This window comes from Excalfactoria chinensis, chromosome 3 (assembly GCF_039878825.1).
Source record: "Excalfactoria chinensis isolate bCotChi1 chromosome 3, bCotChi1.hap2, whole genome shotgun sequence".
Taxonomy (NCBI): Eukaryota; Metazoa; Chordata; class Aves; order Galliformes; family Phasianidae; genus Excalfactoria; species Excalfactoria chinensis.
Window position 1 is genome coordinate 55,995,923 of NC_092827.1, and position 26,477 is coordinate 56,022,399.

A 26,477-nucleotide genomic window follows, 5' to 3' on the forward strand; every position below is an offset into this window, starting at 1 on the left:
GCCCCGCGCCGCGCTGCGCTTCGGGGTGGGGCCTCCGCTCGGTGCTGAGCTTCAGCACCACGGACAGCGGCAGTCGCGGCCCAGGGTCGCGGGGACATCTCTGCCTCAGCTGAGCACATCCGCGGAATAAATGGAAGTTTAATGCCTTATATACATATCTATGCAAACCATTCCAGTCTTAAAAAACATTCATGAATGCCGTGATCATTCATAATCTCTTTTACCTTCCTGCCCCTCTGGCAGCCTGATATGCATAAAATAAATTCTATGCTAAATTCTCTTTTCATGGTCATAAGGCTGTGGAGGGCCCAGTATTAGGAATTACGCTGTTTGGACTTACAGAGTGGCTTCTACTGATGTATTCTCATTTGGAATACAGCTTTGTTGCCTTCACCTGCGTTAAACTTTGATTTTTCCTCAGTAAACACATTATCAATTCCCACCTTAATATTTTCCGCGAATTCATGTCAGCTATGGTATGCACACTAAGAATGAAAGCTTGCTGCTACTGATGTTATTGTTTCCAGTCAGCATAGATATAAATCTCGCAATCTGCTTTACTATCCTTCCCAAGGAAGCATCATCCCTATCTGAGTTCAGGAAGTCGGGCTGCGCTGTTTTGCAATCTTGCCCTCAGTCTACATTTTATCCCTTGTTGTTATCAGTCGACTTCCACATCTCACCAAGATGAGGTAAACGAGATGAGGTGGTGTAATGGAGGAGAGACAATATGGATCCCACCATAAGTAAGGAGAGGAAGGATGATCTTTAAATGTGATTTTCTCCTTCCCGGCTCTGGATACTTCTAAGTCTGAAAAGACAAAAGCAACAAGATAAAAGCCACACACAGACATATTTAGGCTGGAAGGCTACTAACCAGCTTCCAAGATCAGATGAGACTGGGCATTACCAGGGTGGGATGGCCACAGATAACATTTCCCATGGGTTGTCTGTATCCCAGATAACATTTCAAAGGAAAAAAAACCCACACAGTTTCTATCCAAACCGCTTCTTCAAAGAAATTTCAGACATTCTCTTCTTTAAAACAACAAAAATATTAAAACAGACTTAATATTAAACAGTCGCTACTACCAAAACCACCTGCCCGTTTTCTTTTGTCAAATTCTAATGGATTAAACCATTACCCCTCAGAAGCCAACAGATCACACTGCTGCCTTTATTGGTTGTCATTGTTTCCTGCCTGTTTGGTGCACCCATGGATTAGAGCGGGCTGGCACAGAAAAGCATTCAGTTCTGCAGATTGCCCATCTGCAGTAAAAGCAAAGGGAAATCAACGTCTCACAAACAGTTTTGACAAGACCAGCAAATTCCCTGCACTTTGAGGAGAACAACTTGCCATATGCATTTCAGGGCACCTTAAGAACACTTCATCAAACACAGCAACATCTGTGTCGGCCTTGTTTGAGTTCTACTGCTTTTTACAGCACCTAGTAAGAGATAGACAGCACCAAACTGCATCTGGGAGCAGGTCAACCTAAGAGAATCCTATAAATCTCAGTTAGAAGCTAAACATCTGGAACTTTAAACATCCCCTGGGGGCTCACAGATTCCAGTGAGGGGGAGAACAGCCCCAGGAGTCTGCAACTACGATGTGATCAAGCTCAACATCTGCTCAGTGCACTTCATGTAAACAGGGTTTATTTTGTAGGTAGAGCTTAACAGAAGTCTCCAACACAATTTTCCTTCTGATAGTTAGAATTTTACAGCATTAGCCACATGTATTAGATTCTGATGGCATCTAAACACAAAACTTGGAAATCCAAATAAACGCATCAGGATTGTTACCTCAGGCTCTTTCAGAAGGAACAGGAGCTGGTGCTGAGAATGTGAAGGAATACAAGCTACCAACTGAGGTCCATTTTATTTTATTTTATTTTATTTTATTTTATTTTATTTTATTTTATTTTATTTTATTTTATTTTATTTTATTTTATTTTATTTTATTTTATTTTATTTATTTTCAGCAAAAGAAGAAAAAGCACAACCAGACACAGTTGTTTAGCAAACTATTTTCCCCTTCAAAATTGTTCTGAGCTGGAGAGAGGCTGCTTCAGACTACAATACCTGCTGTTTCCCTTTAGAGGGGAGCTTAGGACTGACACATCAGATTGCACAGAAAAAAACACATGCTCAAGCTGACTTTGCCAAGGTAAGACAGTATAAGCTGCTGCCATCAGGCTGCAAATGCACTTCTGGATCTAGCTGCCTGCAGGAGCTGTCAGTGAGCATCCCTGAATATCCAGCAGGAACTGTGCTAAGCCCCACAGGAACTTCATGTCTTGGGTCTATCCTGCCTTCTCCTTCACTACAGCCTTGATACTGGAAAAATATAACCCCTGCCTGCCCCCAAACCACCTTAGTTGGATTGTTTCCTCCTGTCAGAAAACCAGTTGGTCACAACTAATCAGTTCTATGCCTGCAGCTGTTGCCATACGGCCCTTACTGCTCCCGCAGAGGATCACAGGGGTGTGCTGGGCACTGGTAAGTCTTGGGGAGCTCAGCAGGAATGTAACACTCATACTGATGCAAGGCTGATCATTTATTTGAAGAGTGACACAGAGGCATCGGCTGGGGCTGCCCTTGACAGATCATCTTTAGCAAATAATCTCTTAGCTGACAGGGGCTTTGGATCCACAGCTGGGCTTGTCATCACTGTGAGGAATGAAGCTTTCAGCAGCTGGCTGTGGCCAAGAGTTCTGACCCTCAGATCAGCATCAAGAAACACTCATCTTTTCCTGTCTTTGGAGATAAAACTTTCCTGTCTCTAGTCTGCTTTGAAGAGATGTGAAGACAAGAAAATGAGATCTATCATTTCTTTTGATCAAAAGATGAGAAGATTCCCTTGAAAGGCAGTTTCAAGGATTGGAAAGAGGAAAACTTAATCACCCCTGATTCACACTCCGTTGTGTCTCTTAGTATGGCTGGGCTGGAAAAGCCCACTTGGAAAGCAAAGGGAAGACCACAGTGGACTAATTTGGAGCATGACAAGAGTCCTAAAGATAAGTTACATTTTAACGTGGTGTTTTAATATGATTACTGGCTTTCAAGTGTCAGTCACAGCTGGAATAAAAGTTTCTGATGGCACACATTAGCTACTCCCTACTCCTGTTAAAAATGGTAATTTTGGAAGGCAAAAACTCAACAGCTTGTGACTTCTATACAACAAACAGTGAAGTCTTAAGGCTACCCACTTACTTTTAATTAGTTTACCATTTGTGTTTTGGTTTCCTTAATCAGTGAAATAGATCATCGTTTCTTACTTCCCAGTTCTCACACAGCAGCATGTGGCAAGCATATCTCACAAACACTATCTGTCTTCAAACCATACAGTCTTATTCTCTAAATAGTTAAAAGACATTTGAGAAAATACATATAACATGCCAGTCATGAAGTGCCACTTTAAAGTGCCTATTTTAAGCGAAATGTTTTATGTGTATGCTTTATGTTGATTTTAAGATGCCTATTATCCTTTCTTTGAAAGTCAGGTCCCTTGTGAGATAAAATCTCATCTTTTAGGAATATGCAGGATTAAGTGAATAATAATATGGCAATAATAAGGCTAAACATGAGTGGCGGGCTGATATAAAGATAGGGACATCACTGTCAGGGGCAAAACAGTCTTAGCATAGGGAAATCTAACCTAATTTACTGTCACTTGAGATCAGTATTTCAGTCCTCTCCATGGGCAGCAGTCCCTCTGGCAGGGGGTCACCAAGCACCTTCTCCTCCTCCTGCCTTGGTGCTCCCTGAGGCTTCTCACTCCCTTTATCCCCACTCCTCTCTCTGTCTGCCATTTTCTACCCTTTCTTAAGCACACTTTCCCTGTGGTGCCACCATCTTGGTGGCGGGGCCCATCCCTGCCCTGAGATGGGGCCATTGGAGCAGGCTGGAACCAGCTGTGTCCAGCCTGGGGCAGCCCTGGCCCCACCTCACGGAGGCCCTGCAGCCCTCTCACTGCCAAAATCTTGCTACTTGAGCACTATGCATTATTATTCTGATGATACTTTTACATTATTTATAACAGTTCTGTTTGTTTCTGAACTGTTTTACATATATCTCAAGGGAAGCAATTACATAGCAAAATAGTGAGAAGTGCCAAACATTTTGGAAAGCTTCTCCTCTCCCTCTTAGAAGCGGATTATTGCCTGCATGCACAGCCACGTGTACATTAATGACAACAACCTTTAGGTACTGCTTCATCTAACCAGAAACATGCAGTAACACAAAGGTTTTACTCTGCCTGGAAGTTTTCAGATCATGTCCTCTAGCCAGGTCAGCATCCGGCTGATAGGGGAACCAAGAACATGGCAAATGCCTCTGGAGCTAATTCTCCTTTTGTCATGGCATCTTTCACACAGTTAGCCTCTATATCTAACCAAAATGCATTTAAACAGAACAGTGTTGACTGGACCGTCTCACAGTATGGAGAACCCATGATTTTGTTCCAATGTCAGATCATTTTCAGCATTAAACGCATTCTCTTCATATTTGTTTTGAGGCTCCCTAGTCATTAGTGCCTGTTGTGCTTTTCCCTGCTAAACTGAAGTGCCTTTTGATTCTAGCATTTTAGTTTTTGTTTTTTGTTTTCTTTTTTTATACTAAGAATTGTTCAATTATGCTCTTCTCTGAAATAACGAATAGACAAAACTCTTGCTGCAAGGCATCTTATTCAATTTTTGAACGTCACTATTTTTCAGCATTCCCTCTTTTTCCAAGGCTGTTTCAAAACCTAAGCACCAGAAGCACACACAGTATTCTGTCAGGTGAAATCAATTCCCTGCTTTCAGTGCTCTATTTAAAAAAAAATCAAAGGATCGTGCTATCTCTTTCTGTAAGAACATCTCTTGGGTCTGCTAACATAGCACATTGAGATACTTGTCTGCTCTGACCTGTTACTCATCAGACTGCCAGCTTTTTGAGTTAATTACTGATTCTGGAGATATGTCCACATTCCTCGCTCTTAAACATCTAACTTCACATTTGTCTGTAATAAAATTGCATTTTGTCTGCAACGCCTTATGGCCTTCTCCTATTTACCATTCTGGCAGCTTTGTGCCGTGTTCAGATTTTATGAGTCACAGTTCTGTATTTGCATTTGAGTCCTTTTTACCATCAGATCTAGTACTCTGCAAAATCCTGACAGAAATACTCTGTCACGTGGCAGTGCAACGCTGTAGGCTACTTTGTAAGTTCATTCTTAATCCATTTAAGGCACATCTCATTCACACTAGTTATTGCTAATTTCTTCATTGAAATCCAAGGCAGTACCTCACCAAAGGCCATATCTGCAAATAGAGGTAATAACCTCAAATAATGGTGGTCAAAGGACACAGCAGGGTAAGACCTAATTATTTACCATAGTAATGTATCACCTAAAATAAGTTTCTTGTAGCTTATATCCTTATATCCCAGTTTAACTGACTCCTATATCATCCTTTCTATTAATTTGCTTGCTGCTTGTGGACAGCATATCTGGTCTGCTACATACTTACTTCTCCTCTGGTATGGTTAGCTAAGCATTCTCTCAGGTTCCTGGAATGTCTCTGGTTGTAGGTGTTCATAATGAACGCTTCTCTGGAATTTTCATCAGCCTACATTATGCCACTCGTGACAACAAATCAGCCAGATTTCAAACTTCTGAAAAAAAGAGTGAAAGGGGACAAACTGACATAGAACCATTCTGGATCAACTGCAACTCAGTAACTATGCTGCCTAAGGAATGAGTTTGGCATTTAGTTTAGTACAAGTGTATATCCATCTATTTTAGCAGAAAAAGAAAGAAGACAGAAGTGCACAAGTCTAGCAATATGTTCTCCAATAGCACTATGTGATCCAATAGCACTATGTGATAGCATCTTGCATTGCTGAGGGGAAGACATAGCTAGTAGACTCCCACATTTTTTCCATGGAGTTAGCTCACGTACTTTGTAGCTTGTCTCACAAAAGAGACTTCCTTGTAAAGCTAAAATTGCAAAACTGAACCTAGAGCTTGTATTCTCATAACACACTGCTTGGTGTCATGTAATTTTTGCTTCTTTGCATGAGAAAGAAATTTCTTGAGAAATATAATTTGGAGGTTGTACAGTTTCATGTTGTAGTAAGATTCCATCCAGTCATTGCCACCCACAAGAAATGGTTGAGAATTATTACTATTACAGCTCTTGGGATCAGTGACAAACTCAGTCCACTTCCAGCTTACTGCGTCTGAGCTTGGAGCAATTGGACATAATGCAGCTTACTCTCATCTCTGCATTGCTCTCAGAGCTCAAATGCTTTGATGATTCAAGCTGTCTCTCCTGGCTGACTGTGGGTGTACTCCCTGATTGCTCAGGGAATTACAATAAATATCCCTCCTGCTGGCTTGCTCAGATTCACTGCTTTGCAGCCCCAGGTGCTTTCTGTTGCAGCAAGAATCTGTGTTTCACATTTATTTTTGTGATGTACCACTATACTACTGCAGCCTCTGCTTCTCTGACCTCCTCTGTCTTTCCAGTGGTGATATTGGTCACTACTGCTGCAGTCTGCATGTCAATTCATCACCTGCTCCATAAGCAGACTTCCCTCTGGGTGAATTCATAAAGGCAAGATAAAGTAGTATGAGATGCCCTGTATTTCTGTGCCTACCACTGTACACCTTCAGAACTGGAGGTATTCTCCTGGATCTGTCTGCCCACTTTGCAAGTATAGTGAAGAGAGATGATCTCTCCTCAGTTCTTACATGCTGTTATGAAAAGCCCCTGTCCCCCACCACATTACAAAAACAGTGCAGAATCACGTTCCTTTGAGACTTGGTGATATGCTGTATCACACAATAGGAAAACAGAGTGTTGAGCTGGAGATGTTATTTTTTACGGCTTAACGAAAACATCAAGGGACATAAAGAATGAAGCAGATAAAAGGAAAGCTATTAGGATGCAACACTGAGGAGCTGAAATAATGGATTATTCAACTACTCTGAGTCAGGCACAGATAACAGTTGTTATAGGGCTTCTCAGTGTCCCTGTGCTAGAAAAATCATTGTCAGAAACCACCTGGGTAGAAAATCCAGTTAATTTGGTGAGCTTGCTGTGCATAAAGCTCTTATGAGTAGCACTGAGCTCACAGACTCTATGAAGCAAGGTCAGAAAATTCAGCTTTTGGTGTCATTTGAAGTAGCAAAGTTTACTAATGCCTTTTGAAGACATTAATGTTGCAGGATTTTGTTCAGATTCCACAGCCTCTGTCAGCCTGCAAGCAACGATAAAGCTTTTAACAGTGGTGCCCTCCCTGTTGGTGACAAATGTTTCCATTATAACATTTAAGCTTTAATACTTAACAGCCAAAAATTGATTCTTAATGCAATAACAATGATAAATATTCATTGTTTAGAGGCACTGTAAGAAGATAGCAGTTTTTCCCCTTACATGTTAATATAAAACATTCATAATGTCTTATTGCAAACAACATAATTCTCCCCCCCCCCCCCCCCCCATACCTTACGAATTTTCAGTGACGTGATCTTGGTGTCTCTTAATCTTTGATGTTCTAGCAGGGATTGAGTTGCTCCTCTTTGTTTAAGCAACAACATAATCGATTTGGACATTTGAATTGACAGAGGGCACCCCTGGCTTTAATAAATATGAAAGACAGCTTTGATGGTGATGGTCCAAATATCCACTCAGTGTCCAGACCAAATTTGAGCAAAACATCTTTGCAGTGAAGTAACTGTCTCCAAATCCCAATGTAAATGTACACAGTGCAAACTGACAATCTTTGCATGCTCAAAGACAGCTTCATTTGTTGTTGAGAAAGGCTCGTAAGAAAAACATACTGACATCTAGTATTGCCCATAATGGGATTTTTTCACCCATGCTTTAAAGACATCTGTTGGAATCTGCTGTGCCTGAAGCTGTATCTGCAGGAGTTTTCTATCTGCACCTGTAAAAGCACTGTAGCAGTGCTACATCCTCCCAGAGCATGTAAGCTTCCTATTGCTCCACAAACATGAACCTCTGGGGAACACTGAACTTCATTTGACACCTGTAAATACTGTCCAGCCTTGTGTTCCAACCATCTGATATTTGGAGCAAGATATAAGACTTTTGAATAGAAGGCTGAGAGCTCAAGAATAGCTGTGTCTGCAGTGGAAATTATGGACGATTTATATCCATCTCTTGAGGCATATGCTACCTGCAAACAAGTCCATCAGCTTCTCGTGAGAGAATTTAGGAAGTGTGAGTTTTTCACAGTGGTCACTGATTTTCTCAGGGGCTCCTGTATGACATGGAGAATTCATCACATAGATTTACTATCTTCTGCTAAGGGTATGATTAAGTCTGAACTGCTGATGAGATCAAAAGCCTTTCTTCATTCCTACAGTCATGTTTTTGAAATGGATGCTTGCTTTGGATCTTCTGTTGCATCTCTCTGTACCTTTTATTGTCATCTTTCAGAAATAGCAATTCTGACATAAATTTTGCAGCTTCTGTATAATCCAGTAGTGCTAATGACCTGGTGATGTCAATGCCTGGTTAATGCTCTTCATTTGTTGGATTAAATTAATTCTGTGTTAACAGAAACAATGATGATCTCAGCAGGAGTCACACTCATTATCTATACAATGTGGCCAGCACAAAAGAGACTGCTTTGGCTCTCCATGTTGCAAAACTATATTCTTCCTAACAAATGTCTCCAGCATCCTTTCCTGAGCGCTTTCAAACTCCATTCTTTCTGTTGGTACTTGAAAACAACCTACACTCCTCACTTGGACATTTAGTCATAATGTTTCTAAGAAGGTTTATCAGTTCTATAACAATTCCTCTTAAAATCATTATCAGTCCCTCCTAACTTTATACATTTTCATAGGTGATAGCATCCAAAATTGGCCAGTGAGCAGACTGACAGAATATGCCTCATTAGCACTGACTGCATTTATTCAGAACTCTGAAACTTCAAACAAAACTTCAACACCCACTCACTATTTAAAAATTATATGCACTTATGGGTCTTCGTGGGTTATTTTGAAATTAATTAGTTAAATTGTGGATCTCCGTTGTTTCATATGATTACTACCTCATTCATGTAATTACTTCCCCGCTTAACTATTTTGAGAGAAAATTTCATCGTACATCCTGTTCTCTGAATGTCTTTAAATGATTATTTCTCAATTGCCTGCTACACTATGTCTTCCAAAAGAATTCCGAGATCCAATTTAAAGACGGTTGATGTCATCACTTGCCTCTAACTGTACTTAGTATATTTTAAGCATCTGTTCTTTTGATTAAATTGTTTTTGACTTTGTTCTTGCACTCAGCAAGCTCCACGAAGTAGATTAATGTCGTGCCTTTGAGAATATTTTCAATACTGGATTCCATGGTTTGGTCTTTCAGTCTTTCAGACCTGGACTCCAGCGTAGGACAGCTGCATTTCCTGGATCTTTTCTTCATTAAGTTGTCTGTAACTTCACAGATGCAAGCAATCTTGCTATGAGGTTGTTTATTGTTGTTATCTTTGGAAAAATAACGTTTTTCTTATGGCTGTGAGTGGCTTTTAGTATGCAACATTTTCTATTTCAGAATATTTTAATTTTAGATAATTGTTTTCTCAATTTTCTACCATTTTATTTTCATTCTTTTCACATCTAATGTTCAAATGGTAACAATTTATCCAAAAAATTAAGCTTCCATAGCCACTTTGTGGTGAGGATGACCATCACTGTTGTATTTTGCACTGAACACAAGTGACTAACACTTATGCATCAACTCATGAGCTTCCTATCATCTCAAATACTTGTGCTTTTTTTCCCCTCTGAAGTAAGGCACATTCTATCACACGTTCTGCTGATCCACCCCAGGCAGCTTCACTCACCTCCCCAAACTCTCTCTCATTTGCTGCTGTCATACTCATCCGACAGCTTTTTCATCACGAATACGCTGCAGTACTTCTGATGGCACTCGGTCTGTGGCATTTCACTCATGCTTTCCATGATCTTCAGAGTTGAAATCATTTTGGGGATTCTGGCAACTCCCAGATGGATACCTGTTGAATTTACGGCTGGAGGGGTCACTTCACTGGCATCTGGAAGTTAGGAAGTTTGTAACAGAACTTCCAACGTGGATTATATATAACCCATGTTTTCTGAAGAGTCCTTTCCCACAGTCACTGCTAAGTTCTGTTGATCAGACACAAATCTACAAAAACTCGTCTATTTTATAAACTACAGATAGCATTATTGGTATCATGGAATTAGGAACAGTCGCAGTAACTTTATGGATAGAATTGGCACCTTGGTTTTCGCAACTATAAGTGGAGTCGGTCAAAACGAATGCTTGACACCTCAGCTTACACTAGCTACCATAGCAGCTCAAGGAGAAAAATCCTAAGGTATGTTCCTAGACCTCAAGAAAACAGAGATGCTTCCATCATTAGAAATAGTCACAGTGATGGCACATATGAAGATGGGACACTGCATTTGGCTGTCTCCAGCTGAGGCAAGTAGAGATGTCGGATGTTTAAATAATCCTGAGTATCTTCCCTTTTGCAATAACCAGCTCATTCAGACCTTTTTCTAAAGCAAATATTCAGATAATGAAAAATAAAAAGGTCCTAGATGGCTTTGATGAGAAAAGGAAGAAATTAATCTCACCAACACTGTACAACAACGGGAACAAAGTTGCCCTCATTTTAGGGAAGAAGATGGTCACCACAGAATGCAGTGGCAAAGGGGAAAAACAAGGGAATGGTATTTGCTGCAGTTCAAATCTGACTTTTCTCCTTATCCGCAGGGAAGTGAGAAACTGAGGAAAGTGAGGAACCTCTGGAAAAGCTAAAAACATCAGGAGATGCACAAACCAAAACATTCCCCCAGATGAAGTTTTTGCTTTGATCAGACCAAAAATAATAATAATAATAAAAGGTATGAAATGTGTTCGTTTTAAACAGAGCAGAAAATGAGAATAAGGAACACACAGCCATAATGGATGAGGAACCAGATGAAAGGGCTGAGATGAATTTCAATTGGCGTGAAGTGCTCCAATTTTATTTCTTTCCCCTGATCTTATGCGACACCCTCACAACTAGGTAATTGCTTCTCTTCCCCGTCTATCCTGTTAGCACTGCGTATGGAAAGCTGGGCTGTAAGTAAAGACTGCTATTTTATTATTCTTAGTGATTTTGGTAGTAATGCCAATAGAAAATGGAAAATGCCACAGTCCAGAGAACACCAACAATAACCTGTCTCAATGAAAAAGCTCACAGCTAGTAGTTATTAAATCATATATACAAGCATAACTATATGTACAGCTGCTGTATTCTCAGTTTCTCTTTAAAGAGCCACTGATTAAACAATGTTCCCTCACATCTCCTTCTCTTTAACCAGACAGCAAAACCAGAGGGCACTGGGCCCAAATAATTCTTATTTTTGTAAACAGATTGCATTGATAAATAAAAAAAGCCAGAGAAAGCGTAGGATTTCCTTCCAAAAATAGATGACCACACAAATCTTTGTTATTTGAACTATGACACACAGCAAATCAAAGTTAGGTCTGCCCCCTCTATACACTATGCTCCAGGTTTATGCTCACTTTAGAAGTGCTGGCATAGGAATAGCCACACTGGTTCAAGATTATAATTCATTTAATACTCATGTTTTGCTTCCTACAAAAGCCATTTGCAAATCCCCCAGGAAGAAAAGGGACGGAGCAAATTCATGTGGTATTTACTCCTAGTACTCTCCCAGTGTCTGGCTATTGCCAGCTTAGGAAGCTTTCTGGCTCAACTGTAGTGTCCTTAGTCTCTCCTGAGCGGCAGAGGTCATTTCAGAGACAGTTTCTGCACATGTGAATCCAGGCATGCTTATTATCCCCCACATGGATCACTCTGCATTTATCCATGCTGAGTTTCATCTGCCATTTTATTGCCAACTGTGATGAAGACCTGAGATCCTTCATGACTGGTCACCGCCTTCACTATTGTGAGTAACTTCATATCATCAGTAAACTTTATAGCTCAGTATTCAAACTCTTTTCAAGGCCACCCATGAATATAGTAAAAGGGGTCAGGATCCACTACAGCCTCCTGCAACACTCCACAGGGAATGAGGGCCCATTATGAGAACTTGCTATGAGAATCCACACCAAGATTCTCTCATTTATGCCACAGTTAGGATGTACGTTATGCTAGGTAAGATACTTCACTACTGTTTATTATTATGATTTCTTCAGTCCCTGAATGTTTATGCTCATTAAAAATGTGAAGGAACACATTAAAGATGACAAAGGAATCCCTTGTGGTAATGTTAAAGTTTCCAGTGTATCGATGACAACATGAGAACTACCACAAATCCCATTTCACAAAGGTAACCTCCTTAGAAAGCAAAGCAAGCAGAGGAGAACCGGCACGAGAACTGGTTGATGTTCAGGCAGATGGGAAAATTATTACCATGGCAATTTTGCCATCTGTCCTCCCATATGACCGACACAGTCCTATGGCCTGGTACATGGATTGGGTTCAACAGAACTTTTAAACAGTCATCGAAATCAGAAGGCATCGAGGCTTCTGGCTATTTATTATTCAAGTCATTCCAAAGGAGGTTTGTCAACTGCTTTTAAAATATTTAAGGTGCTCGACATGATGAAAGCGCAACAAAAACAAGTCAGGAGTTTTCTAGTCTGCAAAATTTTATTAAGCAACAGCTGGACAACTCTTACAACTCCAAATCATCAAGGAAAAATAGGGCAATGAGTCAATCTGCCAATCATGTAGACAGTAAAGAATTTGGACAAACCACATTTTTATAGGGAAACCAACAATGCTTTCTAGGCACCTCCTGCAAAATCTATTACACAAGATACATAAAAGGAGAGGCAGATCAAGGTATGTCTTTAAGTACAGTGGAAACCAGGTATACCATGGTACACTGAGGAGGAAAAAAAAAAAAGAAAACAAAAAAGAAAACATGAGATTCCCCAAAATTGACTAAAAAAAACCCCATGTAATACATGTAAAACATGTAAAAGTACACAAACCGTGTACCAATTTTCAAAAGCATAAGAAAAAACATGCTGGGCTTGCTAGCTTAGGAACGCGTGCACCTGCATGACTGTATATGCTCATTAAATTAAATAAAAAGAAAAATAAAATCCAAAATCCTGTTCAAAGTTATAGTACCAAGATAACGCATTTAATAAACAAATGCAACTCCCTTACTTTTTCAGGAAACACTACGTGCCTTTTCAATCAAATGCATCTCCATGCTATTCCACAACACTATATACTTTATCTACAACAAACAACGAGATCTTGAACAGACAAACCCTTCCCCAAACGCACAACACAGAAAATGAAGAAACAAATGCGGAAGCAGTGAAGTGAATGGAAACCGAAGGCAAAACATGTATAAAGCAAACAAAACAAAACAAAGAAAATTATGATAGTTTTGAACAAATAGTTTTAAACAGAAAAGGCAGGAATTACAAGCTGAGCTCTATCCCGATTATATTCCTGAAACACAGGTGTTTGCACACTGGTACGTTTCTCTTTTATTATTACTTTAACCTTAATCCATATTACCAGAACCAACCATTTATTTGGACATTAAGAAAACCACTCTACATTTGCCAGGATTCAGAATTGCTGAATCAGACAATATTTTTAGATTTGTAGTTATTTAAGTGGGGGGGCAATGATTCAGAATGACCTGGCACACTGAAACATCACAGAATTACAGAATGGTTTGGGTTGGAATGGACCCTTAAGATCATCCAGTCCCAATCCCCTATAAGCAGGGACACCCTTCCTCTAGACCAGGTTGCTCAGAGTCCCATCCAGCCTGGCCTTGAATGCTTCCAGGGAGGGGGCATCCACAGCCTCACTGGGCAACTTGTTCCAGTGTCTCACCACTTTCATGGTAAAGAATTTCTTCCTAACGTCCAGCCTAAACCTACCCTCTTCCATTTTAAATGTTTCCTCTTGTCCTGTTGCTACACGCCCTTGTAAGAAATCCCACCCCAGCTTTTCTTTAGGCCCCCTCCAGGCACTGGAAGGCATCATACCATTTAATTTCTTTACTGAACACTTTGGATAAGTAAGTATTCAGATTTTCATTTATTTATTTTCAAACCTCACAAAATCATGTTGTTTTGATCCTGCAGCCGACTCCAGATCAGCAAACCTACGCACTTGCACGGAGCTTCATAACAATCAGTTTGCCCTGCAGAACAAGCTTCTCATTATAAATTCATTTGCAAAATCAAAAGTTGAAGGGTGAAGCTTTTAATTTTTGTATCAAGAACTGCTTCACTGAATCCTACAACCCTGGTTAATTGTTTTTCTCTGAAAAATCTCATTTCCTACACGCAGCAACAATCCAGCTGCCCACAGAAATGTGCTCCTCATACATCTCCAGAGGTACCAGGCAACGTGCAAAGCTGCATCTTTTAATCTTAAAACATCTCTGCACGATTTTATTTTGAAGGATTAAGTAAATATAAAATAATTGTTTGCATAGCCCACTGTTCACAAGCAGTAATGGATCTTACTCCTTCGAAAACGATGCATGTAAATTCCAACCTTGCAAAAAGGACCGTGGTCCCTACCTGCAGAATACTCCTGAGGGTAATAGAGCTCTATGCCAGTATCTGCTGGTGGAGGTTTGTGCTTGCTGTGAAGGTGAAGGGACTTCAAAATGAATAATTTCCTCTATCGTAATTATTCCACTTTTGTCAGCAGTACGTTATTTGCCCTTGTATACAGGGAAAACCTTTACACCAACCTCTAAATCACATAAACAGCTTGTTTTCCTGCATTGGAGTCCTAGAAATGAGAACGGTAAGGCAAAATTCTGTAAGAATGCTTTGTGGCTGCCATTTTGCTTCCAGAGTGCTTCAGGGGAGTTCACACAGAACTGCCAGTACAGCCGTTCATTAATGCCGTAGCGTTGTTTTAAATGGATATACAGGTCAAATCTGTCTTACCTTATAATCACGCAGTGATGGCAAAGTGCATTTTGGGCGCGATTCCACTCTCTTAGGTACCTTGGTGTAACCTGGTGAGGCAAGAAGCTGGCCCTTAGTCAACATGCCACGCAAATGGCTCATCTGCTGCTAATCCTCAGGTCAGATTTACTGGCCTGGAGTGCTTTGGGATCTGCAGAAATTTGTGATTTCCAAACTGTAGCTCTGACAGATGCAGTCCTGAAAGCCAGTAGAAACTTACTCTGTCTTTCACTCAAATCAGTTTTTGCACGTGGATTTGAAGTGTTGCTGACAGGTAAAAGGGCACCAAGATAACATGGTAACAACATATCAACCTGCAAATGCACAGAAATTGTCTGAGGTAACAACCACACAAGCTCCCACATTTGTCTGGAATTTCTTAGACCAAAAGAAAAAGACACTTGAGTGAAAGTCAGACTGTTCTGGCTTCGTGAATCTTCATAAAAACAAAGGAACAGAACTAGAGAGAGAAATGTACAGCTATTCTTCTGTGGCTGCAACATGGAAGATTTACTCTAACTCAGATGAACCTATATACAGACTGACTGTCATACAACCAAGATCAGGCAGCCCATGGCACCTCTTCCTGCTGCCTCTGGAACTCAGTGTAAAGCTATTATGATGAAAACTCTTTTTGTAACTCTTTCATCTCTCTCTCCCATACTTGCATTGCAGAAATGCACTGTTCCCACTTCTTCAAGATAAAATTGATCATTCCGATGCATATCATACAAGGCTTTAAGTGCCAATTTACAGACTCTGTTAGGAGCTTTATTTTGAGGGTATCAGCTGTATTTTCTAAACAAATCAGGTTCTCTACTGCACCTCTTTGCACCATTAGCAGAGCAGATTCCACACAACCACCAGCTGACATCAAGGCTTTCTCTAGCTGTTGCAGGCAAACTCTCTGGCAGCTACATGCTGCTCCTGGAGCTAAACTGGAAAGAGAGAAGGAATGCCATCCCCACTGTGACCTGGTGGAAAAGCACCTTGAAAAAAAGAAGGTGCCACAGGCAAAGGTCAGGGCTCAGCTCAACCAGCTCCATGCAGTGCTAGCTCAGGTATCAGCAGCACTATGCCTGTGCTGGAACCAGCTGAGCCCTGCTGAAGCAGTGCGTTAGCCTGAGTAGAGAAAAGCAAATTTACTGCTGTACTTTCTCGTGCCTCATCTAGCTCATACCAAGCTAGTTTGCTAGTGCAAAGCACTGAAGTATGCCACTGATAAATCCTACCAGGGTACGCAATGAACTTACAAACAGAACCTATATTGTTATACCCTCTTTTATCACACAAGCCAACCCACCTTATATCTAGAGAAAAAGCACTCTACTAAACAAGAGGGAACGCTTTGTATTTTTTAAAAGCCCTCCCAAGTGAAATACTTAGTTCAAAACAAAGGAGGAAAACACACACTGGAGGACAGATTTCTGCAGGTCCCAAAGATGTCATCTACATTCTTTGTAGCCTACACAGACCTTCAAAGCAAACTCACTGCTTCTAAATACACCAAAATATTTCTGCCTGCCTGCATGATGGAATTTTGCATACTAGTCCACAAAACCAAGTCTTCCTATATGCACTTTGAACTTCTTGCAGCAAAATGTACAGTTACTTACAAATACGCTCTTTAAATATAAATAATAAAGTGTGTATAACTCACTGGTACATAGAAATAAAATAATCAACCACTAATTACATTACACAAGATAAATAGTTTGCCTTTTGGATGTTAACAAGAAATCTGCATTAAATTATCTTTAAAAAATCACTCAGAACTCCCTTAAAAAAACCAAACAAACAAAAAAAAAAAAAAGAGGAAAAAAAAATAAAGAAGAAAAACAGCAAAATAAAACAACCAACCAAGAAAGAAAACCATAAAACCCCCAGACTGTCACAACTATTGCACAACTGGACAAAGGAAAAAAAAAAGCTTTGGAAAAAGATATTCTGGAAATCACTGTTGTGTATAAAAGAACATATTCTTGAATACCTTGCTACATTCTTCCTAGAAGAACTTAAGTTATCTGCAGAAAACTCAGATCTTACAAATTAAAGTGTAAAATCTATCTTTTGGCTGAATGCAACAGCAATCTTCGGGATTTAAGTGATTATTTTGTGGGGGGCTTTCATATTTGTGCCTTATGTCATATGTCAATGAAAAACAAAAGAACTGTTGTTTCTATTTGTTCTTTGTACAGTTTAGGATCCAGTTCCGACCTCAAAATTTACACCACTTCTGCTTCATTCATTACAATTCAACTTATTTGAGAGTAGCTTCTACCTCTTATTCTCCAAACCAGTAAAACCCTCAATTTTGATTCCCTTTAGGGACTCTGTCAAAGTACTTTTGAAAAGACAGAAGAGTATTTCATCTTATAACATCTGACAAATAAACAGGAAGGTTGGAAATTGTGTATACTTTCCTGATTTATGACGGTTATTCCTTGTGCTTTGTTGCACCAGAACGATGCAACGATGGGCTCAGCCAATGGAACCAAGTTACAAATGCTGTCACCTGTTAGGTGTGTTTGCAATTTGTGGTTATACATTCGTAGAAAACTACTGATAATTGGAAAAAATTGCTTATGAATCAAGTGAATAGTATGAATCAAGAAACTGAACACAGAAGTCCTTCTAATTACACCAGAATTTGTTCAGAAAAAAGAACACTGATGTTCTTTGCATGTGGTAACAATTTTGACTTCAAACTACAGGCAATGTTCCTTTCAGCTGAAGATTTTTAATGTGAATGAGTTGCCCTTCTCCCACACAGTGAGCATGTAGTGATATGTTTCTTGTCTGTGGTGTTCAGCATATGCCCATTACATTCTAATTTGGGTACGACTGGTAAGCACTGACTTCTGGGTAGGAAAGGACACTCATCTGCCAACTTTCCTCCTCACAGACTGAAAGCAGCAGACCTGAGAATTCAACTGTCCATTTGCACAGGGTGTAACTCAAGGTGGACAAATGGCTCAGTTCTGCTTCCTTTATAAAAATCAAAGGGAAAAATTTCCACATATTTTAAAGGGAACAGGACCAACCACCTCCATCCCACACACGTTACACATATGGGCATAGAAGCTGCTGAATAAGTAATGCACACGAGAAGAAATACAAATAGGCCCAGATAATGTAGAGAAATTCAACAAAATTAACTGAAGCAAATGAACTCTGCTAAATGCCAAGGGGAATGTTATGCCTGACATGTAAGCAGAAGCTGCTGAACTCTGGGATCATACAGGCACAGTGCCATCTCTTGCCCTCCTTTCCTTCCTACCTCTAACTGTTCCCTCCAAGGAAACCACTTTGCAAAGGGTTCTTCCTGGACTCACCCTGCAGAACTTTACCTGTGGATGATCTGCCTTGTCTCTTAGCAGCTCTCAAACTCCTCTCTGACTGATATTTATTATTCCCTCTGTGCTGTATTGCTTTATAAGTGTCAGCAGAGCAGAAGATGCTAGCTCACTGCATTCCAGTAAGCTCCGCTACAGCAGGATCCTCTCTTACGTGTTATTTTCCTCTAGAATGGATTAACACAAAATAGAACAGCCTTACCACTAGAATTTTCAAAAGGAGAGATTAAATCACATCTGTTTATCTTATGTTATACAGCTTTTCAAGTAAGGAGTTAAAGTGGATGAAAGACAAAGCAGCCATTAACATCTCATCTAACTTATCCTCCTCAGCATATCAAAAGAATAATTTCTGAAGGAAATCTGCTATTATGTTTAGTAATCTAATGTCCAAACAATTACAGGAATAATTACAGTTTTTGTGTATTACTGTGGAAACTGTTTCCATACCAGAACGTTTTCCATAGGCAAGGAGGAAAGAGAGAAAGCAAAGAAATACATAGACAAAGATGGACAACACAGAAAACCTTCTGTGCAAGCAACCCTTCTAAATGGTCAGCAAGTCTGTATGTCCACTACAAACAAAACTTTAGCCAGAACAAGCTGTCCTCCTGTCAATAAGCCATCCCCTGTAACACTCCATTTCAACTTTGGCTTGCCACTCTTACCTGGAGCATTATATTCACAAACTACAGTCACAAGAACTACTCAAGTAGCACTGGTGATAAAACAAGTAATTCTGTCCAATTTTTTCTTTCAGTTTTAACTTCTTTGTCCTCCAGCCAGCCACGATGCTGTTTCCTGTAACAAAATCATTTTCCTGATGAAATTGCTTCCTGTAATGACTTGCTATACTTCTGTTTCCTTAATTTTAACACAGATACAATGTTGTGGAACTTCATTCTTATTCATTACTAAGATGAAGATGTTGGGCCTTCTCATTCACTCGAATGACTCTGTTTATAAAGTGTAAACACATTTAAATGAGCAGCATGTATATGCATGGCCTTGGAGGTACATCTGGTCACACTGTACCTCTCCCAGCTGCAGGCCAAACTGAAGAATACTGCTGACCAATATGAGCAAAGAAGGAATGCTCCTAATTATTTTCTTCCCTCTTTTCTGTCACCCAACGAAAGATGTTTATCCCCAGTAACAGCACACAAAACAAGCAGACATCAACTTATTTGACACACTGAGTTTTAAAACCACCCACTGGGAACAGTTTCTCTTCTGAGTAACACATCATTACGTATAAATTAAATATTGACCTACAGAAGCCTCCCTGGAACTTGTGGTACTCAGTTATTATCAGAGATCAGAGAAGAAACACTTGTCTTCAAGTATTATAGCTACTTTTTTTCTTTTTTCTTTTTCTTTTTTTGCTGCGATCATTGATGTAGTAGTAGTAGTACAAACTGGACCAGGAAAAAAGTTATGTTCCCTGTTTTAAAAAGAACAGCATGATATAAGGCAGTCTATCAAAAAGAGCAATCTTTTTTTAATCCCTCTATGAGCTTACATCAGCTATTGCAGCAAACACAGCAGAACCATCACAACAAGCCAAAAGCCACACTTCTCCACATAACACTGAATGGCTCTCAACCCTTTGTTCTTTCTGAAACCCAGCACAATGCTTTAAAAAAAAGAAAACACCTGAAAACAAACAAACAAACAAACAAAAGAGAAGAAAGCCCCCCACCCTCCACCCCATGACTGATTAGAGTTAATGCCCTTCAGTTGGGCACTAAGAGACTTTTCCAGTTTTACGGCCTTCTTCGCTCCCAGGCACCTCAGCACACCTAACGTAGGCTGCCCCGACATTTTCCAGTTTGGACTCTGTAAGAAGGTTTTGATAACATTTTCCTCTCTGCAGGCTTCTGCTTGTTCATTTGAGGCGTTGAGTCACATTAGCCAGAGCAACAGCAAAGGCTTGCACTGCAGAAAATGGATACTGAAAGTCCAAAATATAAGCATTGCCATCAATCCTTCCAAACTGCATCACCTGGGGAGCAGGGGAAGAACAAGGAAGGAAAAAGAGAACACGGTCAAAAAAAGTGAATCAGAAAAGAAAACAGAGAAGAACAAGAGTTAAATATTTTTGTTCCTTTCTAAGTACACTTCTGTTAATCATTCTGAACTAATACGAGTGGGGTATACACAGCATGGAGTGTGAGGCCAAAAAGAGTAAGTGCACAATAATAATGAACTACATAGAGTACTTGACTAGCATTAAAACATGCTGAACACTATAAAGCACTGGTGTAAGTACACTGTTACCAATGACCTCAACAGATGTGGGTCACACCAGCATCCTTCTTTATGTGGGAAAATAATGTTCCCTCCATTGGAGAGATCCCATCATTGCCCCATCAGGAAAACAGATTTTGTTTTCATAGGAAGGAGCTTTCAGGGAAAGGGAAGAACCAGTCTTCTGTCTATAGCACCTCACACTTGGCATGCTGTGTTTCCTTAGCAGTTCTGTTTTCCTTTGTATAAACTTTCCTAGCATATAATCAGACTGAGAATAAATTAGCAAAGGGGCAGTGAGAACTGCTTGAAGTGTAAAGCTAGGATAGTCAGCTTGTTCTGCAGGAAGTATGTAAAGGTTGGCCTATTAATACTGTGTTTTCATAGGCTTAATCAGCAGCCCTGATATTTTTTTCTACAGTTAAGTTTCTTGGGCTGAAATGGAAGCGAGGGAGTAGATCTTCGTTCTATCACCAGCAAAGCCTATGGTCAGTGTGATTTTGCATGGGAGTTCATGGTCATTGCTTTCTTAACAAGCTGTTGTTTTGCAGCAGGACAAAACCAGGACACTACCACTGGTCATGTATGTTGGATACTGATCTCCCAAGTTAAATCAGAGGGAGCCGAGAGTTTTGATGTCTTTAGTAAATCAAAAGTGACATTCAGAGATGGTATGGCTGAACCTGGAATTAAATCTGCATCTCCTGTGTCCCAGTCCAGTGTCCTGCTGATTTATTTAATGGCCTGGTTTTGGTGTACTAACATCCCACTAAGGCCAAAGGGGGAGACTGTAAAACAAAATACTTGGGTTTTCTGGCTTACTCAAACTTCCCTACCCATAGGCTGCTTAAAAGCAGCCCACTGAGTCTTTTTCTGAGAAAGGGTCAGACCCTCCATTTGAACCCTTCGGATTAAGAACCATGTCCCAAGACTTGATAAGTGAGTGGTCAGGCACTGGAATAGCCTGCCCAGGGAGGTGGTGGAGTCCGTCATCCCTGGCAGTGTTCAAGAAGCATCTGGATATGGAGCTAGGAGATAAGGTTTAGTCGTTTTCTGTAGGTATGGTAAAGGGAGGATGGTTGGACTAGATCATCTTGTAGGTCCTTTCCAACCTGGTGATTCTATGGTTCTATGATTCTATAACTTAGGAGGGGAAATTCTGATCTTGAGGGAACCTAAGTGAACCCCCATCAGCTCTGCTGAGCAAAGCACATGCCTGACTAACCTCTGCAACCACCACAGGAATTGAGCAGTGTTCATTAAATAAGCTATCATCCTCACTCACTGACTTCAACTGTAACTATAGTCAGGGACATTTGTTGCATTTTTCTCCCTGCAATTTATGACAAAAATTACTTCCCTTTGGAAGTAAAAGCTAGTAAGATTAAGGGAAGCCTTTGTTCCTATGTCTTACTGGAATAATACAAAATATATCTGGTACATTTACATTAGGACTGCACTTTACCCTTACTTCTAAATCTAGACCTCTGATTGCTGGTTTTTATTGATTACTTTCTGTGTGTAGCAGTGATTTTCTCCAAAGAGCAGCCAACATGAGCTGGAGGCACTCTGCCGTACAGAGGCAGGCTGGATCCTGGCACCCACCCCCCCACCCAGGTGCAGCATTAGCCACTGCCCTCCTACCTGCCGTCCTTCCAGCTCAATCTGGAAGTTTTTTGCAGACTCCTGGGTCACTCGCCCTCCAAAGTCCAGCTGGTAGACTTGCGTTGCCTCATTCCACAGCGGCTGCTTGTTGGCCATCACGTACACAAAGCCCTGGCTCCCCAGCCTTCCGTCCTCCTTCTCGCTGGCCTTACGGCACTTGAACTCATCCAGCTCACTGGCTGTCCTCAAATTCCTTTTGGTTTTCCAACCCTTTTTGCTGCCCTGACTCTGGTTCATCAGTTCATCCCCACTGATAAAAAGCTCCGGCTCACTCTCTGAACTATCCTGAAATTCATTTGTCTTATTCAGCTTCTTGGACTTGAGCTGGTCTTTCTGGCTCTTGACTTTCTTCTTCTCTCTGCCCAGCCTTGGGCTGGATATTAGTGAATTGAAGTCAGTCAGTGTCCTCGAATCCTTTTTGACCTTGCCCTCGGTGATAGCCTGCACGTTTCCTTCCTCAGCGCGACTATCCAGCCGCTTCCGGCTCTTCTTGCCAAATTTGTCTGTCCTTTGAGGAACGGGGCTTTCTGTCAAGGAGAGCACCTCCTGGAAGGTGTCTGCCGTCTCTACCATCACCTCTGTACCCACATGGCCCTGCAGCTCGGTTGGCGGGGGAGACATAACTGGCTTCTCCACCACGAGGAGCGGCTTTGGAGGCAGAGTACCCTGGGGATTCTGCACCGGTGGGCATGCGCTGTAGGAGCTCCATGGGTGCAAGGCTATCGGTGGCAGCTGTAAACTAGAGCAGGCGCTACTTCCCGGGTACATGGGTGGCAAAGGACAATAGGAGAGGTTGGGTGGGTAACCTGGTTGAAGCACTACTGTGGGTTCCTGCTGTGCAAACTGCGTTGGGGCCAGAGCTTCTTTGGGGGAGCATGGGGGCTGCATTCCCTGAAGGGGAGGGGCACTGTAGCTTCCTGGGTATGGTACTCCGACCCCATAACCTGTCTGGAAAGTGGCAGTGGGACTGGTTGGAGACTTAGGGGAGACAAACGGCATTCGAGACATATCCAGATGCTGAGTCTGACCAATGATGAGAGGAGCTGGTTTTAAAGGGTTGGGTACAGAGCTCTGAGATGTTCTTTCCTGAGGAACCCATATCTCTTCGCTCACCATAGGGTCCCACTGGTACGGCGGCGGACGTTTTACACTGATGGCAGCCTCCGTCAAGGCCACAGGTACGTGCCGTATTGATTTTTCCACTGGACAGTGCTGAGAAAGGGCTTCATCCTCTGTAAAGGCAGAGTTGATATAATCTGCCCGGTCACGGGAATTGTCAGGTGGGCTCAGCAAGTTGTAGGAGGACTGGGAGGCCAGAGGCGATGTACTGACAGAGTGAGCGATGACAGAGCTGTGCTGAGAGCCACTCCCCGTGCTCAGATCAGGTCTCATGCCACCGATGCTGGAAGTGCCACTGCCAGAGTTGGCATTAGTGATGTTGCCCACACCACCAGCACTCGTGGTGCTGCTGCCACTGCTGCTGCTGCACTGGCTGCAGGTGTACAAAGCGGTAGGTACTCTCTGCTGGTACTGTGCCGTCACAACGCTGCTCTTGGCTTTCGGGGGAAGCTGCAAGGTGGCTCTCTGACTGTCCACCAGCTGGGCCATTTTCAGCGCTGCTTCTCTACTGTTCCTCCGCAAAGTAGCATGGATGATACTGCTGTCCAGCCTCTGCGCAACGCTCCTGCCCTGTGACAGCTGGCTGGCAATGTCAGGGTAGGGTGGTGGGTCCCCAGTGGGGATGGAGTAACGGGGAACTGTCAGCCGGTTCAGGGTGGCACTGGTGCAGGGTTGCTGCATCTTCTTCTCGGCAGCGGTGATGCGCAAAGTGGCAGAGCTGCCGGGCCCTGGCAGGGTGTAAGTGCCCTGGCCACAGAGCATGCGGGTACGAGGTCGGCACACCTCCTCCACGTTCCCGCTGCTGTCAAACGTTGTTATCCGCTCATATCCCAGGGGTGGCTGGTAGTGTCCCGCAGGGTAAAGGGAGAACTCCCCCTTTTTCAGGCAGAGGTCGAGGGGTGGAGGTGGGGGCACAGGCGGGGGTGGCGGGGGGCCAGCCGTGGGAACAGTGCCAGGGTAGGGTGGCGGGGGGTTCATCTTGTTCAGCTGCAGCTCCTGAGCAGCCCCAAAGATGACAGCATCACTCTCCATCAGCTGCGGCCCCGGTCCTGGACGTGGTGGCTTGGCCTTGAGTGGGGGCTCGTGTTCACGGTCACCGTGGTCCCGGAGGTCGGCAAGGGCGATGGCGGGGGGTGGCGGGGCAATAGTGGGAGGTACAGGGGGAGCACGGGCCACATCTCCCCCGGTTGGTGCCACTGCTCCAGGGCCAGGGAATCGGCCTGGTGCCCCAGGAAAGGGTCCCGGCCCCTCGCCCCCTGTCTCGGCCGGAGGGTTGGCCAGCACATCCAGCTGCACGTTCTGGTTGGCCAGCAGCGACTGGACCAGGCCGATGCTCTGCGTGGGCGACATGGCCTGGGCCGAGCTGTGGATGGGGGCAATGGGGATGTTGACGGTGCAGGGCGGGCTGCTGGCAGGGGCACCTGGAGCTCCAGGCACTGCAAAGAACAATACAGCCCATCACTCGCTAGCCTCCTTGCATGTGGCAAGGCCACTTGCCCTCTGCTTGCTCTAGTCTTGGGCCCATCGGCCTTTGCTGAGCATGGTGCTTAGGCAAGCACAAGGACAGCAAGCATCAAAACAGAAAGATCTCTAGAAGTGGCATTTCATGCATTTTTGTTTTATTCAGTACTTTGAGGAAGACATTTGGGCAGCTAAAAAAATGTGCCACTGGGAAAGTTCATGGCAGTTTTCACATGAAATTCAGGAACTCGGGAGAATTTGTTTTTAAGTTAGTGAGAAAAAAAGATCACTGTATGTCTTTTGTACTTTGTCACTTTGTTTTACCCTTGACTTTTTAAACTGCCTGCTTATCTTTATGTACTTACTCAGCGGCTCAGCTGCATTTGGAAGGGCTGCTATCAGACCCTGAAATCAGTGGGTCAGACATCAGTTTGAGCAAATAAGCCGGACTATCTGAACTGAGTCCCACTGCACAACAGACATTTCTAACATCTGAAGATCAATTTTAAGCTAACTTCATGGCAGTGTTGCTTTAGAAGTAAAGTTCAGCACTCATCTTTAGACCACACTATGATTTCCATGGACTTTCTCAGAGCAGTGTGTTTATCTGGTGGGTCTGAACTAGCACTCACTTACCATCCAGCTGTAATTGACCACTACTTAAATCAAAGCAAAGTTTTTTGAATCGAGATTCACATTATTTTTCGGGCAAGTTGTTTTGATGATAAAGACACCAACAATCACACAAAAAATCTCATAGATCCCCATCTGCTGGCACCTCATCTTTGCCTCTAATCCTAAAGCCTACTGGATATGGCCCCCAGGCTTTCCCTAGGGCTGCTGCTATGTAGTGGTAAGGCACAAAACTGCTCTCACTGATCCAGGGTGATGCTCTCTAGAGCCACTGAGGTGCTGCCCTGATGTGCTGAAGAGAGCTTTGGGCAGAGGATGCTATGAGGCTCAAGCCGGCCTTGATCTGACAGCAATTACCAGCACTGACTGAGATGTTTGATAAGCACTGTCACACAGCACACACACACAAAATGCCAAGGAAAGGATGAAGAAAGGGGAAGATCAGCAATGAAAGCACTATATAAATAAATAGTTAGTAAAACGTTCCCAGACTTGGTGAGCTCAGGCAAACTGGAGAATACAGTTATCAGCTGGGAAAAGACAAGTATTATCCCTTGAGCATAGTGAGTGACAGAGGAACCTGTAACACAAAGAGAAGGAATGTGAAACAGAGGGAGGAATATGATGGAATTAAATATGGACAAAACTTATAGAAGTTGTTGAAAGCAGGTTGGTATAGAAAAGATGTGAGGAAATAAATGGGAAGTCAGAGAGATTCAAGAAGTAAGTGTTGTAGTCAAGGCAACTTCAGCATCAGTGTCTGGACAGGTTACAATCAGAAATGTGAAAAGCAGCAGATGGATACACAAAAAGTTTCCCACAGGTGGTGGTGAGCAAGTGACAGTGCAGAAGTTCTCATGATTATAAGCAGAAAGCATGAAATGTGCTCCAACTGCTTGCAATTCCTTCTGCAAAAAGCAGTGAGACTCATTCCAAAAGGAACTACCAATGAAAAGACAGCAAGCAACAGGAAAAGGAGAACACTGGAAGCAAGTGCAAG

At 42.2% G+C, this 26,477-nt stretch overlaps 1 protein-coding gene across 5 annotated transcripts in view; it reads right to left on the bottom strand.

Moving 5' to 3' along the window:
• Positions 1-12,669: 12,669 nt before the first annotated feature.
• TULP4 (TUB like protein 4) overlaps positions 12,670-26,477 on the bottom strand; it is a 142,159-nt gene continuing 128,351 nt past the window's right edge. For 3 of the 5 annotated variants that reach the window (XM_072331408.1, XM_072331409.1, XM_072331410.1), the window contains exons 14-15: positions 22,244-24,819; positions 12,670-20,354 (exon numbers count right to left, since the gene is read on the bottom strand). In XM_072331408.1, the coding sequence (XP_072187509.1) occupies positions 20,238-20,354; positions 22,244-24,819 (2,693 nt within the window). In that variant the 3' untranslated portion in view covers positions 12,670-20,237. The remainder of the gene's footprint in view (positions 20,355-22,243; positions 24,820-26,477) is intronic. The other 2 variants (XR_011903033.1, XR_011903032.1) reach the window with 2 other exon arrangements.